At 40.4% G+C, this 24,433-nt stretch overlaps 1 protein-coding gene across 1 annotated transcript; it reads right to left on the bottom strand.

The window, feature by feature from the left end:
- Nucleotides 1-4,091: 4,091 nt before the first annotated feature.
- MRPL39 (mitochondrial ribosomal protein L39) lies at nucleotides 4,092-21,428 on the bottom strand. Its single transcript, XM_055567774.1, has 10 exons — nucleotides 21,268-21,428; nucleotides 20,291-20,497; nucleotides 18,368-18,507; nucleotides 16,576-16,675; nucleotides 15,083-15,150; nucleotides 11,057-11,169; nucleotides 9,347-9,412; nucleotides 8,295-8,448; nucleotides 6,334-6,381; nucleotides 4,092-4,197 (listed from the first exon to the last, which is right to left on the bottom strand). The coding sequence occupies exons 1-10, from the start codon at nucleotides 21,329-21,331 to the stop codon at nucleotides 4,150-4,152; spliced, it is 1,008 nt and encodes a 335-aa protein (XP_055423749.1). The 5' UTR covers nucleotides 21,332-21,428; the 3' UTR covers nucleotides 4,092-4,149.
- Nucleotides 21,429-24,433: the final 3,005 nt, after the last annotated feature.

Below are 24,433 nucleotides of genomic sequence, written 5' to 3'. Positions count from 1 at the left end.
TTGCCACCACATTATAACAATTCCAAACTGGAATACACAGTGCTAACAGTCTCTAAATAAAATAGGCAAATATAAAATGTCAAATCCACAATCGCTGTAGGAGAATGGACTTAAGAAGAAAAAAGATTCCTATATGCTTTTTTAAAGAGAAAACCTAAAACATAATGACATAAAAAGTTAAAAGGAATGAAAACTATTTACCACTAACCTAAAGAAGCTCATGTAGAAATATCTGTAGAAAAGCTGTTTTATCAGAAAAACAGCTTTTCACACTAGCCACTCAGAAGTTGACAAGCTGATCCAACAATCATGAAAATTTGGGGGGAAAAAAATAAGAAGAACTCACCATACCATAAATCAAAACATGTTACAAAGTTGTAATTAAAACACTGTGACAGTAGTACAGGGATGGACAAACGATCAGTGAGGACTCAGGCATGTACAGGGGTCTGATACATTACGTGGTAGCCTCAGAAGATGAGGGAGGAATAACTGATGATCCATGTGGGGTTAGAAAGGATTCAAAATTAGATCCCTTCCCTCACTCTAAATGCAAAATTAAATGTAAAGCGTCTGCCTGCAATGCAGGACACCTGGGTTCGATCCCTGGGTCGGGAAGATCCCCTGGAGAAGGAAATGGCAACCCACTCCAGTACTCTTGCCTGGAAAATTCCATGGACGGAGGAACCTGATAGGCTACAGTCCATGGGGTCGCAAAGAGTCGGACATGACTGAACAACTTCACATTCACATTCATATGTCAAATAAATGAAGCAATTAAACACGAAAAGCCTTTAAAATATTAAAAAATACCTTATAACCTTCTTATAAGAATGCCTTATTAACTTCAGGTTAGGGGTGGCTTTTTTAAAATTTCCAAAACGCATATAAATCATAAAGGAAAAGATGAGTAATTCTGACCACGTAAGACATAGTATCAACAAAGTATTTAGTCAGACTAGAGAAGAGATTTGCAATGACAAAGGTTTAACTTTTTGAACATATAAAAAAACTCCTATTAAAAGGACCAAGGATCCAATAAAAATAAATAAATTACATGGGTAAAGTCTGTAAACTGATAACTCAAAGAAGTCTTCTTGGCTACGAAACAAATGAAGAGATGTTCATTGTCACTACATGCTCAGTATTAGATCATGTATATCCAACTGACCAAATACTTGACTGTCTGACAATAACAAGTGTTTGTGAGGGCGTGGGGAAACAGGGACTATCAGACTGCTGATAGGGAGTAAACTGGTACCACTGCTGCGGTGGCTGACATATTTGTAGTTGAAGATTCACGTTCCACCCCAGATACTGTCAAATGTATACACAAAAAAACATAAGCAGAGTATTTTCTGCAGTACTGTTTATAATACTAAAAACTCAAGACCATCCTCGATGGTCATCAATAAGAAAATGAATTAATCATGGGATTAATCATACAGTGGGATACTATATACACCTACATGCATTTACCAGCTCAGCACACACACAAGCTCTACATGTATCAACATGTTAAATGTGAATACACAATGCTGAGCAATGGAAGCAAATTTCAAAAGAACATGAGTATCATGAAACCAATTATGTTCAGTATAACATACAAAGAATAATATACACTGCAAATCATGAATGGTAAGGATATGCACCAAAGGACAGGAGTTCTTAGAAAGAAATAATATGAGGAAAATTTTCAATGGATAGGCAGCTTCTCCTTGATTTAAAAACAAAAGGATCTGATAAGAAAAAAGATTAACGATGGTTAATTTAGGTAGTGGCTATAGGTTAACATTCTTGGTTGCAAACAACAGGATCTATTCATTTAAGCAAAAAACAAACGGTTCACAAGGCTCAGGCTCAGAGACCAGGTTACAGGACCCAAAGAAATGCCCGCTGTCACAGCACAGGGCAGCTGCAGGGGGAAAACGACTAGGCTCAGCCCACCTCCCACCACACGAGACCTCGGCCGCTGCTGTTGCCGCCACCTCGAAAGTCACGTCACTGCTCCCCTGGGCAAAATGAAACTCATGTGCCATTGTCTTCACAGCACTGCTTTGGAATTTCAGACAGGTGTGTCTAACCAGTGAGCCCAGGACACCTGTCCAGGCTCTTATTGGGAGGAAAGCTTAGAGATTAAGTTTTACTCTCCACTGGGTAAGACAGGATACATAAAGGGTGAAGTCCCCAAAGCGTGGATGTTCAAGACGACGAGGTGCCCCTAAAGAATGAAAAATGGCCACCCAAATAAGGGTGTGTTAAATTATATTTTGTAACCTGAAAACATTTCACAATTTTTTAAAAGAATTCAAAGCATAAACCCACAAACAACAAAGGGTAGGAAAGCAGCAGCAGACAAGAAATCTCACCCAGTTGCTAAAAGATGGACAGTGAAGTGACCAGTTCAACGGTGGAGGATGTCACCACCCAGAATATGCAAGGGAGTCCAGCAGAAGAGGGAGCCGACCTGCCCAGCTGGCCAGAGACCCTCAAAGATAGTGGAAGACAGAAGAGGGACTGAAAAGAATGGGCTCAGCAAAAGCCTATATACAAAGGCCTGTACAAACCAGCTGTTCTCTGCCCCCCACCCACTACTGCCAAATACAGCAAGGCCTGAGTCTAACATCGGTCCACAGGTAAAATATTGGAGGGATCTCATAAAATAAGTTAAAGAAGAGTCGAGAGAGAATCGGAAGAGTCACCATAGAAACTAGTCACCAAAACTGACAAGTTCTTCATTTTAGCACTAGAAAACCCCCATCCTAACAGCCAGCTTCACCTACTCATCCTTAGAGAAGCCAAACCTCACCCATACCACAGAGCTACCACTCAATCTCCTTCCCGTAGCCGCATTCTCAACTAACAACCAACAGTCACTAGATTTGGGGGTGGGGAATGGTTAGGGGGAAACCGAAACATGAAAGATTGAGATAAGCAAAAAATCTGACTCCAGAGGAAGGAGATCATTCACGGCCTAGGAAATAAAGGAACAAACGAATATATAACTCCATCAGTATCTTCTGAAAGATTCACAAATTCATATGCACCTGTTAAACGTGAACAAGAGCACAGGACATAAGAGATAAGGCATGGGAGTGAAAGCACCTGGATCCAATTTCCAGCTTTGCTATTAATACTTGTCAGTTTCCAGTTTCCTCACTCACAAACTGGAAACCTTATTAACAAGCTGTTCTGAAAACTAAATTTGAGATTCCATATGAAAAGCTTAGCACAAGGACCGGTTTATGGGAAACACTCAGTTGCTGCTGCTGCTGCTGCTAAGTCGCTTCAGGCGTGTCCGACTCTGTGCGACCCCATAGACGGGCAGCCCACCAGGCTCTCCCGTCCCTGGGATTCTCCAGGCAAGAACGCTGGAGTGGGTTGCCATTTCCTTCTCCAATGCATGAACGTGAAAAGTGAAAGTGAAGTCGCTCAGTCGTGTCCGACCCTCAGCAAACCCATGGACTGCAGCCTACCAGGCCTCTGTCCATGGGATTTTCCAGGCAAGAGTACTGGAGTGGGATGCCATTACTCAGTAGCAATTAATCTATCTATCCACAAAACGCATGCCATTTTGCAAACATTTTACAAAGATGCTTACTGCATCACTGTTTAAAACAGTGAAAAATGGAAACTAGTAAGATCCTATTTATGTTTGTAAAAGATTAACTTTCTATCTGTGCATATATGTTTATGGGGCTTCCCTGGTGCTCAGCAGTGAAAAATCCACCTACCAATGCAGGAGACGCAGGTTCAATCCCTGGGTCAGGAAGATCCCCTGAAGGATGGCAGGGCAACCCACTCCAGTATTCTTGCCTGGGAAATCCCGTGGACAGAGGAGCCTGGCAGCTACAGTCCATGGGGCCAGAAGAATCGGTTACGACTTAACAACTAAACAACAACACAGATGTTTATATATGTACAAAAAAGCCCTGCAAGTGGAAAACATGCCAAAATGTTGCATCCAGATAGAAGGAGCAGGCTTGTTTCTATGTAAAATTCTTATTGTTTTACCCTTCAGAGAAAGGAGACAGTAAACCAGTATAAACCTCAGGGAGAAAAAGACAGTTCATTTTATAAGCACGCACAAACACTACATAGAAAACTTTTATTTTAATTTACTATACATATTTAAATTTGAGGAAGGTACTAGGTAGATGCACTCTTCTCTGTAGGCTTAGTTTGATCTTCAGTTACCTGTAAAAACATAAACAGCTTTATTTTTCTAATAAACACTTTTACCCTTCACTCGCCGTTTAAAATTACTGCAGTCTTTGTTTTTCAATAATCCTTTGCCTTTCTTTTTCAATAGTAATTATTATAGAAAGTTAAGTAGAAAGAGAAGAAAAGTTACACAACCAAGTTCCCAATATAAATTATCAAGTAAAGTACAATTCCACTAAAAATATAATCTGAGGCATATATCTAGGTTTCTCAAGTTTATCATTGTATTTTTCATCTATAAAATGAGATCAACAAAGTATTTTAAATCAATCAATTTTGTTGAAAAAAATCAGTAATTCTATTTTGAACACAGTATACTACAGGTTTAGTAGAATAGATATCTGTATGTTAATATTTGTTATATGTCACTCAGGAAACAAACAGAGCTAAACAGCATTCCTCATACCCCTACAACCTGCTCTACTTCCTGCGTCATCTATCTCAGTGAAGGGCTCCACTCAGACACCTGAGCCAGGCATGAGAGAATCCACATTTCTCACCTGCATATGTGATCAACAGTCCTATTAATTCCACCTACGTAACTCTCACAGCCATTCTCACTGCCCTGCTTGAACTTCAGGGTCTTGTTACCTATCTGCTACCCCTTAGAGGGCTACTGGCTTAAGTCACAGTTATCTTCCATGCTGGCCCCAGAATGAGCTTGTAAACAGGAAGAGTTTATCAATAGGTCATTTCCTTACTCAAATTCTCCAGTTACCTCCAATCATCTTAGGGAGGGGCATGCAAATTCCATATCACGGAAGACAAGCCCCTCATATTCTATTTCCAACAGACTCATCACCCATCTCACACGTGAGTGTGCATTTGGATTCCTCTTACATTCACCATGCACTCGATTCCACCAGCCTCTTAGACAAGCAGCTTCTGCTGGGATAAACCCATCTGCAAGTAAATCATCTGCCTGGCCCACTTCCATTCACCCTTTAAAACCAATTTAAGAAATAACGATTGGGAACGCTCCTTAACCAACCACGGGTGTGGCTTGGGTCCTTTTCTTTATGCCAGAGCCCCACATGTACACCTGAATTGTCTGCTTACAGGACTAGTTATTGGAGAAGGAAATGGCAACCCACTCCAGTGTTCTTGCCTGGAGAATCTCAGGGACGGGGGAGCCTGGTGGGCTGCCGTCCATGGGGTCGCAGAGTCAGACACGACTGAGGCAATTTAGCAGCTTTGCAGGACTAGTTATGCTGTTCAAGTAACTTCCTTGAGGACAGCAAGTAGATCTTATTCATTACTGCACCTACAGTCCCTGGCATATAACAAGGCTATGTAGTTAAATCAACGAACCATATGTTTAAGCTACTCCCTTTGTACAAGCAAAATAAACAGTGGAAGAGGAAAGTGAACCAAAATAAATACTGTAAAAACAGCTACTCACTGATTTCCACTAGACACTCCAGGCTACTGTCTCTACTACTTCTTACATTTCTTATATATACATTTCTTCTCTAGTATCTTAATCTAAAATGGTCATTGTTACCAACCAAAGAGACAAAGTTATTCCATCTATTCAAAAACACTTTCTTCTCATGAGAAAAAGAAAATTACATCTGTGCACAAGAACATTATAGCTAAGTGCCTAAATAGCAAACTCTACCTGTAAAGTCATTACTAAAGGCTAGCTGTACACATCATCATGCAAAATAATAAATATTTAATTGGGTAATGGTTTTTCAGGACATTTATATATTAAAGTGTCTACTGTCAAGGCAGCTTTAAAACATACCTGGCAAATCTTAAATATTCACTAAGTTCACAAGAAAATATAGCACAGACTTAATTAACACCATTACAGCCATAAAGAACTGTTACTGCTATACAGCAGTAAGTTTTATTTTTCTTCAAGTTCCTACAGTATCACTCTCATGTTATTAGCAAATAAAAACGAAATTGCCAAATATCAACTTTTCTTTTGCCAAAATACTAACGAGGTCAACAACCACAATACTGCTTTAGCTAATGAGACAACCAATTTCTTTCCTTCTCTTTTTCTTTATTATTTTGTTGTTGCAGTGGTGGTGGTTGCTTAATTTCAAGGAAAACTTCTTCACAGAAACGTACTCACATGCTGTCAAAAACACTTACCATTTTCCGAGACCTTTCCAATAATTTATTCCATATCGTAAAATGTGCCTTGAAAAGGAAAGATTTACTATGAATTAAATAAAGCAGCAAAGTTAAAATCAAAGAGGCTGAGTCTTTATATAGGTTTAAACAAAACAAATACAGAAAACAAATACATGGAAAGTTAGGCACTACTAATGAGGCTACGAGGTCACAAAAGTGAGTCTGAGTAGGGAAAAAAGGCGCACACTATACAGGACTGCTCTGCTTAGCATCTAAGAAAAAGAGACTTAAGGACTGAGCATGCCACTCTTTGTCCTTCTTAATCAGTACCACCATAGAAAGCATTCCTTCTAATGGGAAGCAAAAATCTCTCCCACTAACCCCTAATTCCTTCCTTAAATAGCCAATTTCAACATGCTACTGGTCATTGTTCAAATCATAAGTAATTACAAGGAAAGGTTCATTACGAATTCTTCTCAGTTCTCCATAATGAACTCTATTGTATGGGAAAAGGATCTTTAAAGGAGTGGATATGTGTGTATGTATAACTGATACACTTTGCTATACAGCAGAAACTAACATGACACTGTAAATCAACTGTACTCTAATAAAAATTTAACACACACAAAGAATCAATTGTGACATCTCACATCAGAAGAGCAGACCTGGAAGATTTAGTAGATTACTCTACAGAACGAGTAAAAACTGACAAAGACAACAGTAATGTTATAGAACCAATTTCCTTAATAACTAACAATCATATGCAGCAGAGAATTTGCAGAATGCATAAATGAAAACTGCCAAGTGCAAAATGACCACATCAGTGTTTACAAAATCAGCTGAAGGTGATACTGAGGGATGTGGGTGGGTCAGGGACAATTTCAAACTGGATGAGCTGGTAAAATCTATGATAAAAGGTAAAATTACTAAATATGTACACATAAACCCTTCTGGAAAAAGAGCAAAGAGTGGTATATTTAAAGGGAAAACCATACCTGGCTCAGGCAGAATGAGCTAACAGTGAGTTTGAGTGGAATATTAATGGGTGCTGGAGAAAGTGGTATGAGATGAAGTCAGAGAAAGGCAGGAATCTCACAATGTAGGGCTTCGTGAGACAGGGTGAAGGGTCGGCATTTGTTCATGAGAAGCCACTGGAAAGTTTGGGGCGTAGGAATTACATGATCTGATGTGTATATTTAAAGGATCACTCTGGCTACTCATTAGAGAATGTGCTTTGGAGGCAAGAATGAAAAGCAAAGAAGGAGAATGGGGAGAAAGAGGGACAGGATGTGGGGAGCAACAGTAGATGAGCTGCTGGCAGTGGATGCACTCACGATGTGTTTTAAAGAGTCAACTTCCTGATGGATGGGATGGGGCCTGGCTATGAGGGAACCAGAGAATCAAGGGTTATCTCAAACAGCCAGGTAGCTGACAGTTCATTTACTGAAATGGAGAGAGCTAGGAAAGGAAGGCATGTGGAAAAAAAAATCAAACACATAAAGGACACGTATGGTAAAAATTACAAAATGCTGATGAAGGAAGATTTAAATAAATGAAAAGATATACTATGTACCCCAAGACCCTGATGCTGGGAAAGACTGAGGGCAGGAGGAGAAGGGGGTGACATAGATCCTCAAAATTAGGGAAAATAGGCCAAATATAAGGCTACAGGGCACTCCAGAAGGTCCCATCAATACGTGCCCCACTGCTCCCCACTGCACCCTCTTCTAAATGAATTTAAAACATTAAAAATACTATCTCAATTTGAGTTAATTCTTTCAACTAATATTTCTTTTGTAAATTATCTGTTTACATCCTGGCTAAAATTATTTTTAATCATAAACCCAAGCGGACAAAATATTAGTGTTACACAATTTAATGAAAATTAAAATATATGTCCTTCCAATTGGTATAAAAATCAAGACTGGAATCACACTCACAACCAAACTGAATAACCTGAAATTTTTGGCTTTACTTACTCTTAAGTGCGCAGGTAGAGAGAGACCCTGGAATCTTCGTACAAGACTCGACTGGGTGGCTGGAAGATTGTGAACCGCTGACACTTCATACTGGAAACAAATACTTGTTCTTGGAATAAGAGGGCCCTCGCTCACATCAATGAAGTCACCAAATCTAATTTGATTTTAAAAATACACAAATTAGATCATAAAATCACATCACTTACAATAGTTTGAAAAAAAAAGTTTATCCATTCTATTTGCTGCTACATCCCTGATCAAGAACAATGCCTATGGATCAATTTGGTCTGGAGTAAACCCTGACACAGCCATCTCAAGTGAAGAGACTAAAATTTTGAAAATTAAAATTGGTGAAACTTTTTCTTCCTACAATTTTGAAGATTTTTAAGATCACTGAACATATTATGCCATCAAATGGATCCAATGTCTAAATATGATAACCTATAACCTTATAACAACTAATGCAACAGAATTTTGAGTTTTAGTATGCAGGCCAGGTTGTGCCCTAAGAGCAGCTTCCTAGAGGAAAAAAGTTGAGTCTGAGTCAAGAAAACATTAAGTTGAAAAAACAGATACAGACCAAGAAGCCATTTTTGCTAATGCCCTGTCTTACCTCTCTCATCTCTGCATCAGAAAGCACACTGTGATATGACTTCCTTACATGTAACACAAGTAGTAACTAATTAGTCAGTAATCACATTTCTATATACGCATATGAATATAGACTTCATATGAATTATGATCAATTCATAATAAAGAATATTTCACCCATTTTCAAAATTAACTCTAAAAATTACATTTTTTAACAATGCTTTCCAACTTGTAAAATACAAATATAAAAGTAACAAACAGCAAAATGAGGAACAGAAACCGCAACCCTTCCTGAGGATAACAGAGCTTCCAATCACCACCATATCAAAAAACTAAACAAAGCAACAGAAAATAAGATAAAAGAACAACAAATAAAAGTACAAACTATACTAGTCAGGTAACAATAAAACTAAATCTTCCATTCAATTAGCATAGACATCAATTTTTTAATCTTTATTTACCTGTGTAGCTTGACTATTCTCTCAGGGTTCTGAGATGCCTTCTCTTCTATGAAATCTACTTTGTACCTAAAGAGCAGCAAAAAAAAAGAAAGTCTTAATTCTAAATGTACAAAAAGGTGTTTAAAGCCACTTCCCTCTCTCTTCCTCTTCAGCCAAAGTGCTTGAAAGGGAGGGTTAGACTAGGCGCCTCCCCCTCCCGCCTCCCTTTCACATCTCACCTCTTTCGGTCTGGCCACAGCCTCACAACTCCACCATAGCGTTCTCCCGGTACCCACAGGTGCCTCCTTGGTGCCAGGCTAGGTCCTCATTTCCACTGCTCACCTCCACTTCTCAAGGCTTCTCTTGGTACTGTGACTCTCTGGTCACCCTTCTGTCCCTGCCCTGCAAGTTCTGTCCCTCAGCTCTCTTCACTCAAAGCGTCCTCTCTGGGCTGGTCCCTTGGTCTGCACAGCTGTAACTGCCACCCTGTGCTTTCTCTTTTACACCTCTGCTTCTCATCCGCATACTGCTCCTGAGCCCTGAACTATATAAGCAAAACACCTGGACTTCACCAGGGTGTTCGACAAGCATCTTACACCCCCAAATATTCAAACTGAACAAAAACGTACCACCTCTTTCTCACCAAACTCATTCCTGAATCCCCTAGCTTAGTAAATGACATCAACCACCGACATGTCTAAGTGAAAAAATTGTGAGATGTCCCTTTCTAACGGATTCTAGTTAAGATTAATATTACAATTTAGTTTATGTTCTCATAATTAGTAGAAGACAAATTGGAGGTTTTCTGAGTGAGAAAGGGAATTGAGAAGCCAGGCACAATTAAAAATGTTGGCAAAGAAAATCCATCAAATGAATAACTCCCACAGGGAAGACTAAGATCTGGCCATGGGAACGTTCTCCTTCAGCTGTTAGCCACTTCTGAACAGATGGCATTCGCTGTCCTACCCTTTTCATTTGGAAAGTGGAAAGACCGGAAGGAAAGATTGCCAAATGCAATACAGCTTAAATAAATTTAAGTTTAAATTTAAATTCAAAATAATACAGTGTAACACAGGCTACCCCCTTCACAATGAAAGGAAACAAGGGACAGCAAAAGAGACAGTGATGTATAGAACAGTCTTATGGACTCTGTGGGAGAGGGAGAGGGTGGGAAGATTTGGGAGAATGGCATTGAAACATGTAAATATCATGTATGAAATGAGTTGCCAGTCCAGGTTCGATGCACGATACTGGATGCTTGGGGCTGGTGCACTGGGACAACCCAGAGGGATGGAATGGGGAGGGAGGAGGGAGGAGGGTTCAGGATGGGGAACACATGTATACCTGTGGCGGATTCATTTTGATATTTGGCAAATCTAATACAGTTATGTAAAGTTTAAAAATAAAATAAAATAAAAAATAAATAAATAAATAAAAAAAATAAAAAATAAAAAAAAAAAAAAAAGGGGAATACACCGCGATGGTAACATAAAGAGAATAACTGGCCAAAAAAAAAAAAAAAAAGACAGTAAAACAAAGGAAGAAAAGAATCAGAAGCTGGGGAGGGGGTCACTTCTTCTCAGGGAAATAGTAAGCTGAACAAATGTAAAAGCTAAAAAGTAAAAGGTGTCCTATGTACATCAAATATCAAAGTTCTTAAAGAGCTGAATTTTCTTCATTATATACAACTTTGAGAGGTTTAATTTTGTTTTAGAGGAAGCCAACACTTACTTATTGTGCTGAAATATTTCTAATGCCACTTTTGCTTCAACTTCCAGGGTTTCAAATGGAAGATCTTTATAAATTAAAGCACGAGCATCTTTTGTGAAAGAACGCAGGTTCTCCTTAAAAATGGAAAAAAGAAAGTATTAATGAAAAAAAAGTACTAATCTTTTGTAACAATTTACTTAAAAACATTTCTCTATAAGGCAGATAAAATTGCATGCTTAATATTATAAATCCAACTACAACAAAAAGCAAAAGCCAACTGGCTAGGAAAGGAAGCATTAATTTGCAACAACTGAATACTTGAACCATGAGATGTATGATTAGCAATTTCTCCCAACTCTACAAACTATAAAACTTATAATTAACTTGTAACTAAATATCAGCCTGTATTAGAAATAATTAAGGATAATCCTACAAAGAAATTTTAATAAACATTTCATTTATATAGCCTTGTCAATGTTTATTAAAATAATGGTGCAAGAAGTAGAAATGCTAATAAGTAAATAGTAAGATACAAAAATTTGTTTACACTATGAGTAAAACTAAGTTCTTTAATTAAATCCATGAGGAAAAACATTGTTTATGTGATTCAGAAAGTTTCAGTAGTAAATGTCATCACTGGCCATGTCCAAAACATAGCATAAAATTCCATGCTAGAAACTTGTTTAATGTAAACGTCTATTTAATACAATCGAAATGATTAATAACACACATTAACAATGTTTATGAGATTTTTAATAAAAACTATAATTGAGTTTTCACACTATCAATCATTACTAATACAGAAAAGATCAAGCACTATTACGCAAATAATTTTTGTAATAAAATTCTTTCCATAAACCTCCTATTAGACTGTTTTGAATGAAATGACTCTTCTCATTCTTAAAGAGAGAATTTCCTGCAAATACACATTCATGGTTTAATACAGCTGTTACTTGAATGTAACTCTCCCCCACTTTCTCAAAGCCTTCCGCCAAACCCCACAGTGCCTCCGATGAACTAGAACATTTCTTTTTTAAAGTTTTATCTTGGAAAAAAAAGGAAAAAAGTAGCAGCAAGTTTCACAGACAATGAGAGTTAAATTTTGACCGCCTTAGTTTTTACTTAACTTCAGTAAAGGAAGAATCTTGACAGACTTGGAAAAAAGAAATATACTGACACGAGTCCATAGATGAAGAAGAAATCGTTCTTACCCTTCCCTGACCCTCTCCCCATCTCTCCCAACACCTTTCTTCCCTCTCTCTTTCTTCCTTCCTGTTTCCCTCCTCTCTCCCTTCTGATATTAAGCAATAAGGGCAAGATTATTTAAGAAATAACTTAAACTTAAAAGCTTCTGCACAACAAAGGAAACTATAAACAAGGTGAAAAGACAGCCTTCAGAATGGGAGAAAATAATAGCAAATGAAGCAACTGACAAACAACTAATCTCAAAAATATACAAGCAACTCCTACAGCTCAATTCCAGAAAAATACATGACCCAATCAAAAAATGGGCCAAAGAACTAAACAGACATTTCTCCAAAGAAGACATACAGATGGCTAACAAACACATGAAAAGATGCTCAACATCACTCATTATCAGAGAAATGCAAATCAAAACCACTATGAGGTACCATTTCACGCCAGTCAGAATGGCTGTGATCCAAAAGTCTACAAGTAATAAATGCTGGAGAGGGTGTGGAGAAAAGGGAACCCTCTTCCACTGTTGGTGGGAATGCAAACTAGTACAGCCACTATGGAGAACAGTGTGGAGATTCCTTAAAAAACTGGAAATAGAACTGCCTTATGATCCAGCAATCCCACTGCTGGGCATACACACTGAGGAAACCAGAAGGGAAAGAGACACGTGTACCCCAATGTTCATCGCAGCACTGTTTATAATAGCCAGGACATGGAAGCAACCTAGATGTCCATCAACAGATGAATGGACAAGAAAACTGTGGTACATATACACAATGGAGTATTACTCAGCCATTAAAAAGAATACATTTGAATCAGTTCTAATGAGGTGGATGAAACTGGAGCCTATTATACAGAGTGAAGTAAGTCAGAAAGAAAAACACCAATACAGTATACAAACGCATATATATGGAATTTAGAAAGATGGTAACAATAACCCTGTATACGAGACAGCAAAAGAGATACTGATGTATAGAACAGTCTTTTGGACTCTGTGGGAGAGGGAGAGGGTGGGATGATTTGGGAGAATGGCATTGAAATATTTATATCATATATGAAACGAGTTGCCAGTCCAGGTTCGATGCACGATATTGGATGCTTGGGGCTGGTGCACTGGGACGACCCAGAGGGATGGTATGGAGAGGGAGGAGGGAGGAGGGTTCAGGATGGGGAACACATGTATACCTGTGGCGGATTCATTTCGGTATTTGGCAAAACCAATATAATATTGTAAAGTTTAAAAATAAAATAAAATTAAAAAACAAAAACAAAAAAAAGAAATAACTTTTAAAGCCAACATTTGGAGTCAGCAACTCTGAAATTCTTGCTTTTAGAAACTATTTTACTAAATGTAAGATGCACCAGTGAGAAAAGACATTACCAGTGATAATCATAAGATGCTATCTACTGTTAAGTCACATTTGCTCCAGAGAATTACACAGAGTGAAAAAAGTCAATCCCCCAATATTACATACTAAACTTCATTTACATAACATTCTTGAATTGATAAGATTATACAAACAGAGAACAGATAAGTGGTTGCCACAGTTTAAGGATGGGGAAGATAGAGACTAAAGAGAAATTCTGGCAGTGACAGAAATGTTCTGTGTCTTGGCTCTATCGGTGCCAATATCCTGGTTGTGGTCACGTGGTATTGTGGTCTACAAGATGACAGACTGGGGAAGAGAGAGTAAAGGGAACATGGAACCTCCATATATTATTACCTACAACTCCACTGCTGCTGTGCTTAGTCGCTCAGTCGTGTCCGACTCCTTGTGACTCCATGGACTGTAGCCCCCCAGACTCGTCTGTCCATGGGGATTCTCCAGGCAAGAATACTGGAGTGGGTTGCCAGGCCCTGCTCCACGGGATCCTTCCAACCCAGGGATCGAATCTAGGTCTCCCACATTGCAGGTGGATTCTTTACTGTCTGAGCGACCAGGAAAGCCCAAGAATACCAGAGTGGGTAGCCTATCCCTTCTCCAGGGGAACTTCCCCACCAAGAAATTGAACCGGGGTCTCCTGCATTGCTTTGCCTTTACCAGCTGAGCTACCAGGCAACTCCACAGGTATTTATAATTTTCTTCAACTAAAAAAGTTTAAGAAAAGTTACAGAAACAAACGAAAGACATATTTGTTTCAGAGATATTAAACTGTGAAAAAAATGGACATAGTGAAATTGATAAAGTGGCACACTACACTGCCTCCCCTTTCCTGACTTCCAAACTCCCAACGCAGGACATACAGTCTTGCTTAATTAGGCATCTGTCCATTCTCCCCAGTCATAACTAAGTCACTGGGTTTAACCTTCAAAAGCCATCAGCACCCCCAGCATCTGACATAGATCCACTTTTGTTAGCCAGGCTCCTGCTGGTACCCAAGTCCCAGAGCAACAAGGCATTGTTGCCTTCATTAAGAAGGCAGACCATTCCAGAATAGGCTAGTTTGTTGCTGTGTAGTCTGCTGCTTTTTGGGTTAGCTTTCTCAGAGTCTGATGTTTTTTAATTCACACCCCCTCCCCAACCACCACCACCACTCTCAATGTAATCCTTGTTTATTGGAAGGACTCGGCATGCAATAGGCTTTAACCGGTTTAGAGTAGTGATTTTCAAAGTGTGCTCTGGGGATCCAAGATAGTTAAGCTTCTGTGTTTTATATTCTGGGCACCACACTGCGGTGAACACCCTCAACCATATAGCTCTGTCTTAAATACACTCAAAAAAAAAAAAAAAACTGAATGACTGATTCTTTTAAATATTCTCAACACGGAATATCATTCAACAATACTAACACAGGAATCATTCTAACAAAGAAAGGCACAGACTCTAATACTCTAAAGAGCAGGCTTACTTTTGTTGGCATCCACTCATCAAGTCTCTTATCCAAAACAACGTCATAGCAGAAGGCTCCAGCGATTACTGTAAATCCAACCAAAATAAAAAAGCAAAGTTAAATCTGTTAGAGTATGAAGTTACTAATTTAACACAAATGAATATTTAGACCCTAAAATGAAGAGTGAACAATCTCTCCCAACACTACAAATTATAAAACTATTACCATTACTCCAGCTGCCTGTCAGAACTCTACCAACTCTGACATCGAATTATTGCACCTGTTTGTTAACCCAACATCACCAGTATTTTTTAACTATTCACATTTTCTTCAGGTATATTATCACCACAGAGATTTCTCTGATGATCAAAACGGTTACTAGACATAAAAATTCCTAGAGAATAAACTATTCAACAAGTAGGTGAATAACTAAATGGATATGAAATGTTTTATTTTTTAGTATCTTCTAATAAAGATTAGTTTTTTGTTTTGTTTTTCTTAGAATCATTTATTACCAAATCAAATATTTTTTAGCATATAAACTTCTACCTTTAAAGAAAAATAGAAATGTGATCCTACTACATATACTGTTGTAAAATCCTAGTTTTAGAAAGAATATGAACTCTTCCACCTCTCAAAAATGGTGTTCCTCTCCAGTGTTAGGGTCATTTCTGGTGAAATGGTACCACCTAAACAGAGTTTTAGAAGTCTATTTATACTCGCATCTCCTCCTCCACACATTGTTTGGAAATAAATACTTTAAATGATAATAAATAAATATTGACACAGTATAGTTACATGAAATGCATATTCAATATTGACACAGTATAGTTACATGAAATGCGTATTCAAGAGAAACAATCTCCTCTAGTTCTGTTAATAATTGACTTCTAGTAATTAAACGGAATATGACAACAATAAGATGAATTCTGTTACCTATAATGAATGGAATGTATGTATGATGGTAATTTACATTAGATTAAATTAGAAAAATTGAAAGTGTCAGTTGCTCAATCATGTCCAACTCTGTGACCCTATGAAATGTGGCCAACCAGGCTCCTCTGTCCGTGGAATTCTCCAGGCAAGAATACTGGAGTAGGTTGCCATTTCCTTCTCCAGAGGATCTTCCCAACCCAGGGATCGAACCTGGGTCTCCTGCATTGCAGGAGGATTATCATCTGAGCCACCAGGGAATCCCAGATTAAATTAGAAGTGAGTTCTATGAAAGGGGCTTCCCTGGTGGCTCCCCTGGTGGCTCAGAGGTAAAAGCCTCTGCCTGCAATGCAGGAGACCCGGGTTTGATCCCTGGGTCAGGAAGATCCCCGAAAAAGAAATGGCAACCCACTCCAGTACTCTTGCCTGAAAAATTCCATGGGCTACAATCCATGGGGTCGCAAAGAGTCAGATACAACTAAGCGTCACTTTCTACATGACATCAAACATAGGTACCAAAATATTCAGATACAGAAAGCAGACCTGTATGTGTTTATTTGCTTCTATGTATACATCACCTGGAACTTCTGGGGCTCTGACCAAATGGACCACATATTCCTCTTTGAATGCCCTCTCTATCACACAGCCCATTATCATGGCACAAGAACGCCAATAAGCCTAGAAAAATAAAATATACACAAACATAATAAATACTAAGATTTACTAGTGTTTCTTCAAAATAACCGTCAGAGTCAGAAAGAGAAACGCCAGTACTGCAGCCTACCTGCCCGTCTGCAGCTCTGCACTGGCACTACCATAAGCGGGCATGTGCCTTTCCTAAGCTCTTCACACCTGAGGACCAGAGTGGGCTCACAGACTCCAGAATGTGCTCTACACAACCACAGAGACACACTAAAACAGACGCAAATTCAGGCCTTGAAGGCCAGCAAGATGCACTTTTTCATCTACCCGAGTTTATTGTTTCTAATGTCTGAGGAATTCAGAATCAATGCCTAGGTTCAAATCCAGGCTCAGCCACTTCCTAAACTGGTAACCTTGGTCAAGCTATTGCATCTCTCTTTGCCTCAGTTTATTTATCTGTAAAATGGGGGTAACAGTACATTTTATGGGATTTTTTTTTTTTAATGAGGATTAAATGAGTTAATACCTGTGAATCACCCAAAACAGGGTCTGATAGACAATAAATGTTCGAATTAGCTACTTTAATTATCATGTTTATCATTTCCTTCTTTAAATACTTCATTTCAACAAATACTTATTAAACACCTACTGTATGTAAGTCAAGGACAAGATCCAATATGGGTCATGATCCCTGTCTTTACAGAGCCAAGAATCCAAAGCATTCAACAGCTCTTATTACAAGGGAAAATCAAAATACTGTGTCGAGAGACACTACACAAGTGTTTTGAGACCCAGAAAAGGGATTCATCTGACAAGAAGACACTGAGAAGGTTCCACAGAGCAGATTACATTTTAACTTAACTATAAAAGATAAACAGGATTTTAACAGGGAGGAAAGAGAATACTCAAAACAAGGAGGACAACAGAGCAGAAACCATTACTGACCAAGTCCTCCAGTGTGGCTGGAGCAGAGAGGAAGTGGAAAGATGCTGTGAAAACTAAAGTTCAAAGAGCAGGTGGGGGTCAGAGAAGGGTCCACGCAAGGCCAGGAAAGTTACATGAAAGGTTATCACGTAGGCAAGCGCTTTAGGCATCAGTCACATCATCCAACAAAACTTTTGCAAGACTATTAAGGAAGACTTTCAGGTAAAAAAGGGAGGGAGGGAGAGAAGTTAAAAAGTTATTGAAATAATATAGAACAGATGGTCAAAGGCAAGAAAGAAATTACTGCAATATACAGGGTGATTAATAAAAGTAAGCTGAACAAAGACATAAATGTGAAAGACACATCATATAGTTTTCTCAAACCAAAATACAGACATGAATGCCACTGAGGATTTTTGAACTATGAAAATGCCTTATCTACCAATTAAAACCCTGACTGGTACAGTACAACATTTGACGTTGGCCATATTTGTATAACTCCATAGGGGCTTCCCCAGTGGTTCAGCAGTAAAGAATCCACCAGCAAGGCAAGAGATTTGGGTTTGATCCCTGGGTCAGGAAGATGCCCTGGAGAAGGGCATGGCAACCCATTCCACTACACTTGCTTGGAAAATCCTGTGGACAGAGGAGCCTGGTGGGCTACAGTCCATGGGGTCACAAAGAGTCGGACAGGACTGAAGCAACGTAGCACAGCACAAGCATACTCCAAAGTAAACAGATTTTAACAAAAGGGGGAAGAAAAACTGGGGGGAGGAGGACAAAAGAATACAGAGGCAGAAATACCTTATTGACTTCTCCTGGATCATCATCTTTGAAAGTTAGAAATTTGATTTCACAGGACTTGGTCAAAGGTTTATACATGTCCCAAGGCTGTCCGTCCACAAGAGCCAGAATAGACTTCCTGCAGTACCACTCACTTAAATCTAGGAATTTAGAACAGATTGAAGATTTAATTCTAACAAAACCCAAGTGAAAAGTTCCATGTTTAAGTGCTACGTTAAGAAATAAAAAGACAGAAAGGCAAGATTTGGCAAGCTGTCTTTTATGAGGGGAAAAAAATATTTGTGGCTAATAAAAAATAACTTCTAACACATTCAGTGTGTTGTTAATTATTAACAAAATTACCCAAACAAAAATCATTAAGGCTAAGTCTAACCTGAAATTAATCTGTTAATTAAGTAATAAAATAATCTGCCAAGAGCTACAATTAAATATTCAGACAGCAGCATCATGGATATATCTGGATATATGCACACACAACTTAGAAAGGAAAATATAAAAATATACATCCACAGTAAGTCTATTCTAGAGGGGTTTGGGGCCTTCCTTCCAAATCATCTCTTACTTCCCTAACATGGACTCTTAAGTTAAATAAAATAGTTATCAGTTTTTAGTAATCAGTATGAATTCACACATAAGCAGATCAGCTGTGGTCTGTTATATGGCTCCAGAATGCAACTTCATCCCTGATTATATGTTTTTTGAGTACAAAGATATTCACAGAAGTGGTCCAACCATAGGGTCTAAATAAGCTCCCTAAGGCAGGGATCATGCCTATTTTTGCTCACTCAATTTATCTAGAGCCTAGCACCAGGGCTGAAATGTAACAGGTAGTCAATAAAGGAAAAAAAAAAAAAATTAAGGAAAAAAAAACAGGTACTGAACGACTGACAGTATGAGAGAGAAGCAAGTCTGAGGGCAGGGGTTATGCTGGGCGTGTTCAGAGGCTCCATCTCTACACATGAAATGTGTAAAACTGGTTAAGGGCCTTGTCTTAGCCTCCTCTGTATTCCTAATACCTACCCTACAGCAGAGGTTCAAGAAATGCTCACCAAACAAGGAAGCAACTGTAAGTACTAATTCAAGTGCCAAAGTAAAGGAAGATTTGAGAGTACACACTCTGTGGGTCACCTTAAGCTTTTAACCAACATTAATTACTCAAATGGAATCATCACTAAGTTTTCCAAAAGCATGAACAATGCAGCTAGCTAGTCACATTTGAATGAGCACGCAAGACTTAAAAATCGACTTTTTGTTCTTTCGGAATTTAAACATTACCAGTTCTATCAAAGTTACTACAAAAGAATTTTGATCGAAAATAATACAGAGGCCCTGCTCCCTTCATTTCCAAACCAGATCACACACAAGGCATTATTATCTTCTTTAATACATGAACATAGGAAGTATTTTTACCCCAATCACACTCACGCCATGCACTCACACATTTACTACAAATAAACAAAGACACAACACACACACAAGGCAAGCAGGGAGCAGATAAAAGGGTTAAGTTAGATATAAAAGAGCAGGAAAGGAAAAGAAGGCCAAAAAAATAGCTGATCATCTGAGGGGAGGCAGTCCCTGTCTCAAAATCCTCTAACGGGACTCAACGGGGACTACCCCCAGTACACCAAGAGTGTCTCGAAAAAGGGCAAGCACAAGAGTAGTTACACTTCCAGGTCTGCCACTATGACAGCACTCTAAACTCAGCCAGATTCAAGCAAGTCCCGGGACAACCTGTGCATTACAATACCCACCTTACCCGACCCCTAGTATTCTCAACAGCTAAGTCAACAGCGAACACACAGTAAGATGCTAGATACTGGGCAGTTCAGAGAGCAATTACAACATCTTTGTCTCCTCTGCACCGGTTTTTCCCCTTTCTTATTTAAAATCATCAAAATGGGACCCTGATCCATTACTTACGCATGGCACAGCTATAAGGAGTCGAAACGTTTTTATTCAACACAAAGATAGTGCCAGGGTCAGTTTTACCAACGTGTTTCACTTCAATCTTCTCAGTTCGGGGAGTTAGTGACAGCTGCCTGTTTTTCTCTTTGTTAAAGAGATCATTCTGCATTTCTATCAGTTCGGTCGGTGACAGCTGAGAAGCACGTGATGTGACCACAGACCCTGTGAGAAAGTTACAATAAATGTGAATACTGACAAAAGAGATGAACATTCGCAGCCGCTCTGTTCCACTCCCGCCTTCGCCCTCCTCCAGCCGGGAAAGAACAGGCGGCAAGGGAGTTTTCAACGCTATTCGCCGAAATGAGCTCAGAGGTCCACTTTCTAACATTAACTAAAACGCCAACGGAAGAAAATCGCAGCCTGCCCGGATCCGCGCCTTTACTTCCACTTTGCTTTGACCATCAGATCTCCACTTCTCACCAGTTTTCTCCGTCGAATTCCAATCTGTGCTTCACAAACAATAAGGAGCAAGAAAAAGGTAACCAGGAAGTGGAGTCAAAAACCAGACCAGTCAAGGCAAAGTTGAGCAAAGTTTGTCGTTTTGAAAAGGTCTTGGGGACAAGAACGCTCCAAGAGACTGAAGGTCCCACGCCAAATCGCTCCGTATCTTGAGGGAGAAAGGCTGTTTTTGTTTGTTTGTTTTTCCGAAACCCCAAATCTGGGGATTTGGCAAGGCGTGCACGAGTTCAATGGGAAAACAAGGACACTTACGCACCAGGACGTGGTCTCCCTCTCAGGGGGCGCCCCAAGCTTCTCCCGCGGCCCTTCCCTTCAGCTCCCCGAGATTTGGACCCCAAGGCCGGGAGAGGCGGCAGATTTAAACACCCGCCTCCGTACCCCCCAGCCCCGCGGGACTCCCGCTTGGGGCCCAGCCTGAACAGACACCGTCCTCTAAGCCTCCCTCCTCGTCCCCACGGCCGCTGGTAACTCACTCCAGGCAGCCCCGCCGCTGGGGGCGGCCCGCCAGAGCCGCAGCCCCCGGACCACCACCGCCATTGCCTCCTCCGCGGCGGTAGGATCCTCCGCGGCGGTAGGAACCTCCGCGCGCAGGTCCTTCCCCGTCCTCTTCTCCGGAAACTCCGAGCGCGCACTCTGGGTTCCGCCCGACAGTTTCGTTCCGGGCCCGGCTCTCGGACGGCACCGCCGCTAGGCGGCGCGCTCAAGCCTCGCTGAGAGTCAGACGCCGGAGGTCCGGCGTCTGGATCCGGGTTTGTTCCGGGAGCGCGGAGGGTGATCCGGGGGACCTGGGCTCCGCAGACGGGACAAGCGTCTCGTTTGGAGCCGCAGAGCCTGACACATGCTGCCGCCCTCCGTCCACTGCGGGTTCGAGCCTGGCTGGCAAAACCCTTAGTGCTCACAAAACATGTTTCTGGAGAGAGAAATAGAGGAAAGGTGGCTTCTGTTTTCTCTTACTTTCATGCAGCCCGGCCGACCACGCCAATGGCATCCTCTGCTGTGGCTTAACTCTCGGTTTTGCAAGGCTTAGTTTTTAGGGTGACTTGAGCAGGTCTGCACCCTGCTTCTCTTTGTTGTTTTCAGTCGCTAAGTCGTGTCCTGCTCTTTGCGACCCTATGAACTGTGCATCACGCCAGGCCTCCCTGTCCTTAACCATCTCAGGGAGTTTGCTTAAACTCATGTGCTTTGAGTCAGTGATGCCATTCAACCATCTTGTCCTCTGTCGTGCCTTTCTCCTCCGACCTTCGATATTTCCCAGCATCTGGGTCTTTTCTAGTGAGTTGGCTCTTTGCATCAAGTGGCCAAAGTATTAGAGCTGCAGCTTCAGCATCAGTCCTTTCAATGAATATTCAGAGTCGATTTCCTTAGAATTGACTTGTTTGATCGCCTTGCTGTCCAAGGGACTCTCCAGAGTCTTCTCCAACACCACAGTTCAAAAGAATCAATTCAGCACTCAGCCTGCTTTATGGTCCTGCTCTCACATCTGTACATGGAAGAACCATAGCTTTGACTATACAGACCTTTGTCTGCAAGGCTTTTGCCTATATTTAGCCAATGGTAATATAGACCTCAAAACACCTCCTGTTGACTTGGAGGGAATTTTGTAATCCATAGAGTGCTTTACAAATTATCTAGATTAGTTTATATATTATATAGCTCCTGCTGCTAAGTCACTTCAGTCGTGTCTGACTCTTAGACCCCATAGATGGCAGCCCACCAGGTTCCTCTGTTCCTGGGATTCTCCAGGCAGGAACACTGGAGTGGGTTGCCATTTCCTTCTCCAATGCATTCATGCATGCTAAGTCGCTTCAGTCGTGTCCGACTCTGTGCGACCGTATGGACAGCAGCCCACCAGGCTCCTCTGTCCCTGGGATTCTCCAGGCAAGAACACTGGCGTGGGTAGCCATTTCCTTCTCCCGTACTATATAGAGAGCATGGTAAAAGGGCATGGTAAAAGGAACCCATGTTAAAGGGTGGAATTTTTGTCTCCTGTTCACTGATGAACCCTAAGCGCCCAGAATGCTGAGTGGCACACAATGGGTGCTCAATGTATATTTGCTGAATGAATGAATGCGCTGGCATTCAGCGTGGTGTCTGATTCCTTTGTCGCACTAGGATGTTGCTGCTATTGAAGTAAGCCTTCCGGAGGTGAAGTATGGAAATGCTGTTATTCAAAGTTGTTCACTGCTACGGCTTCTTTAAAATCGTGTAAATTAACAACCCGCTCCATAGTCTTGCCTGGAGGATTCCATGGACAGAAGAGCCTGGTGGGCTTCAGTCCATGGAGTCGCAAAGAGCGACTGAGGGACTAGCATTCACTTCACTAACAAATTCACGCCACGTGTTTTCCCCATCTGCTCCTTGACTTGCTATTGAAACATACCACCACCAGATGGCGGTACTGACTAAGGAACAGATGGCGCCATAAGGCTCCCTCCTGTGGGGGAAATTGGGCGGTGGTCACAAGGTACAAAGTTGTAGGTACTGGGGATGTAATGTACAACCTGACGGCTGTAATCAACAACGCTATATGGTGTATTTGAAAGTTTCCCAAAAGGGAAATTCTTAAAGTCGTCATCACAAGGGAAACTTCTGTTTTTGAAACTATGTGAGGTGATGGATGTTAACTAAACATCGTGGTAATCATTTTGCATTACATGTACATATATTGAATCACTATGCTGTACACCTTAAACAGTGTTGTACATTAACTATAAAAACTGGAAGAAAAAAGTTACTCTGTTCCTTGAAAGATCTGTCTCCTTGGCCCAAATTTTACATTCACATTGCACAGGGTAATTATCTTCAGTTTTTAAAGGAGAAGTGTTAAGTGTCCTACCTTAAATTTATACCCAGTTCGAGTTTTACTCATTTAAGATTCTGTTTCAAAGCACGAAATATACATATGTCGATACATATGTGTGATGTGTATGTATGGGAGAAGTGTATCTTTTGCTTCCTCCTTAAATCTGTGTACAGTTATTCCCTTGGCGATCTTTGTTTCACTAGTGAAGCTTTCTAGTGAAACTGTTTCACTAGAGTTTGTCCCCATTTAACCCCATCTAGTTGCCTTGAGAAGAGCAATACTTAAAGCTTCAGAACGTAAATTTAAGCAAGTTTAATCATAAATTGTATTGGAAGCAGTAATTGGAAGTCACAAGTATCATAGAAATGAATTTGTTGGAAGGATGTTGGTGATGGTAATGTCCAAAATACTCAGCCTATTGCAAGGCATGTTGAATACACCAATCAGTCACAACTGACTCACACAATAACCATAATAATCTTCACTTTCTAAGAGAGGGGATGCAGTTTTAGAGAACTTGAGAGACCCACCTGAGATGGATCTTTGGTCAAGTTCACTTCAGTTCAGTTCACTCAGTCGTGTCGAACTCTTTGTGACCCCATGAATCGAAGCACGCCAGGCCTCCCTGTCCATCACCAACTCCCAGAGTTCACCCAGACTCACGTCCATCGAGTCAGTGATGCCATCCAGCCATCTCATCCTCTGTCGTCCCCTGCTCCTCCTGCCCCCAATCCCTCCCAGCATCAGGGTCTTTTCCAATGAGTCAACTCTTCGCATGAGGTGGCCAAATTACTGGAGTTTCAGCTTTAGCATCAGTCCTTCCAAAGAAATCCCAG

This window comes from Bubalus kerabau, chromosome 2 (genome assembly GCF_029407905.1).
Source record: "Bubalus kerabau isolate K-KA32 ecotype Philippines breed swamp buffalo chromosome 2, PCC_UOA_SB_1v2, whole genome shotgun sequence".
Classification (NCBI taxonomy): Eukaryota; Metazoa; Chordata; class Mammalia; order Artiodactyla; family Bovidae; genus Bubalus; species Bubalus kerabau.
Note: the sequence above shows the minus strand (reverse complement) of the source record. Positions and strands in the feature narration are given on the sequence as shown.

Excerpts from the sequence above, each read along its gene's own strand:
- MRPL39 (XM_055567774.1), bottom strand. The coding sequence starts at position 21,331 with ATGGCGGTGGTGGTCCGGGGGCTGCGGCTCTGGCGGGCCGCCCCCAGC. Across the intron at positions 11,170-15,082 it reads ATGAGTGGATGCCAACAAAA|GAGAACCTGCGTTCTTTCAC; the intron begins GTAAGCCTGCTC and ends TCCATTTTTAAG. Across the intron at positions 8,449-9,346 it reads AGAATAGTCAAGCTACACAG|ATTTGGTGACTTCATTGATG; the intron begins GTAAATAAAGAT and ends AAATCAAATTAG.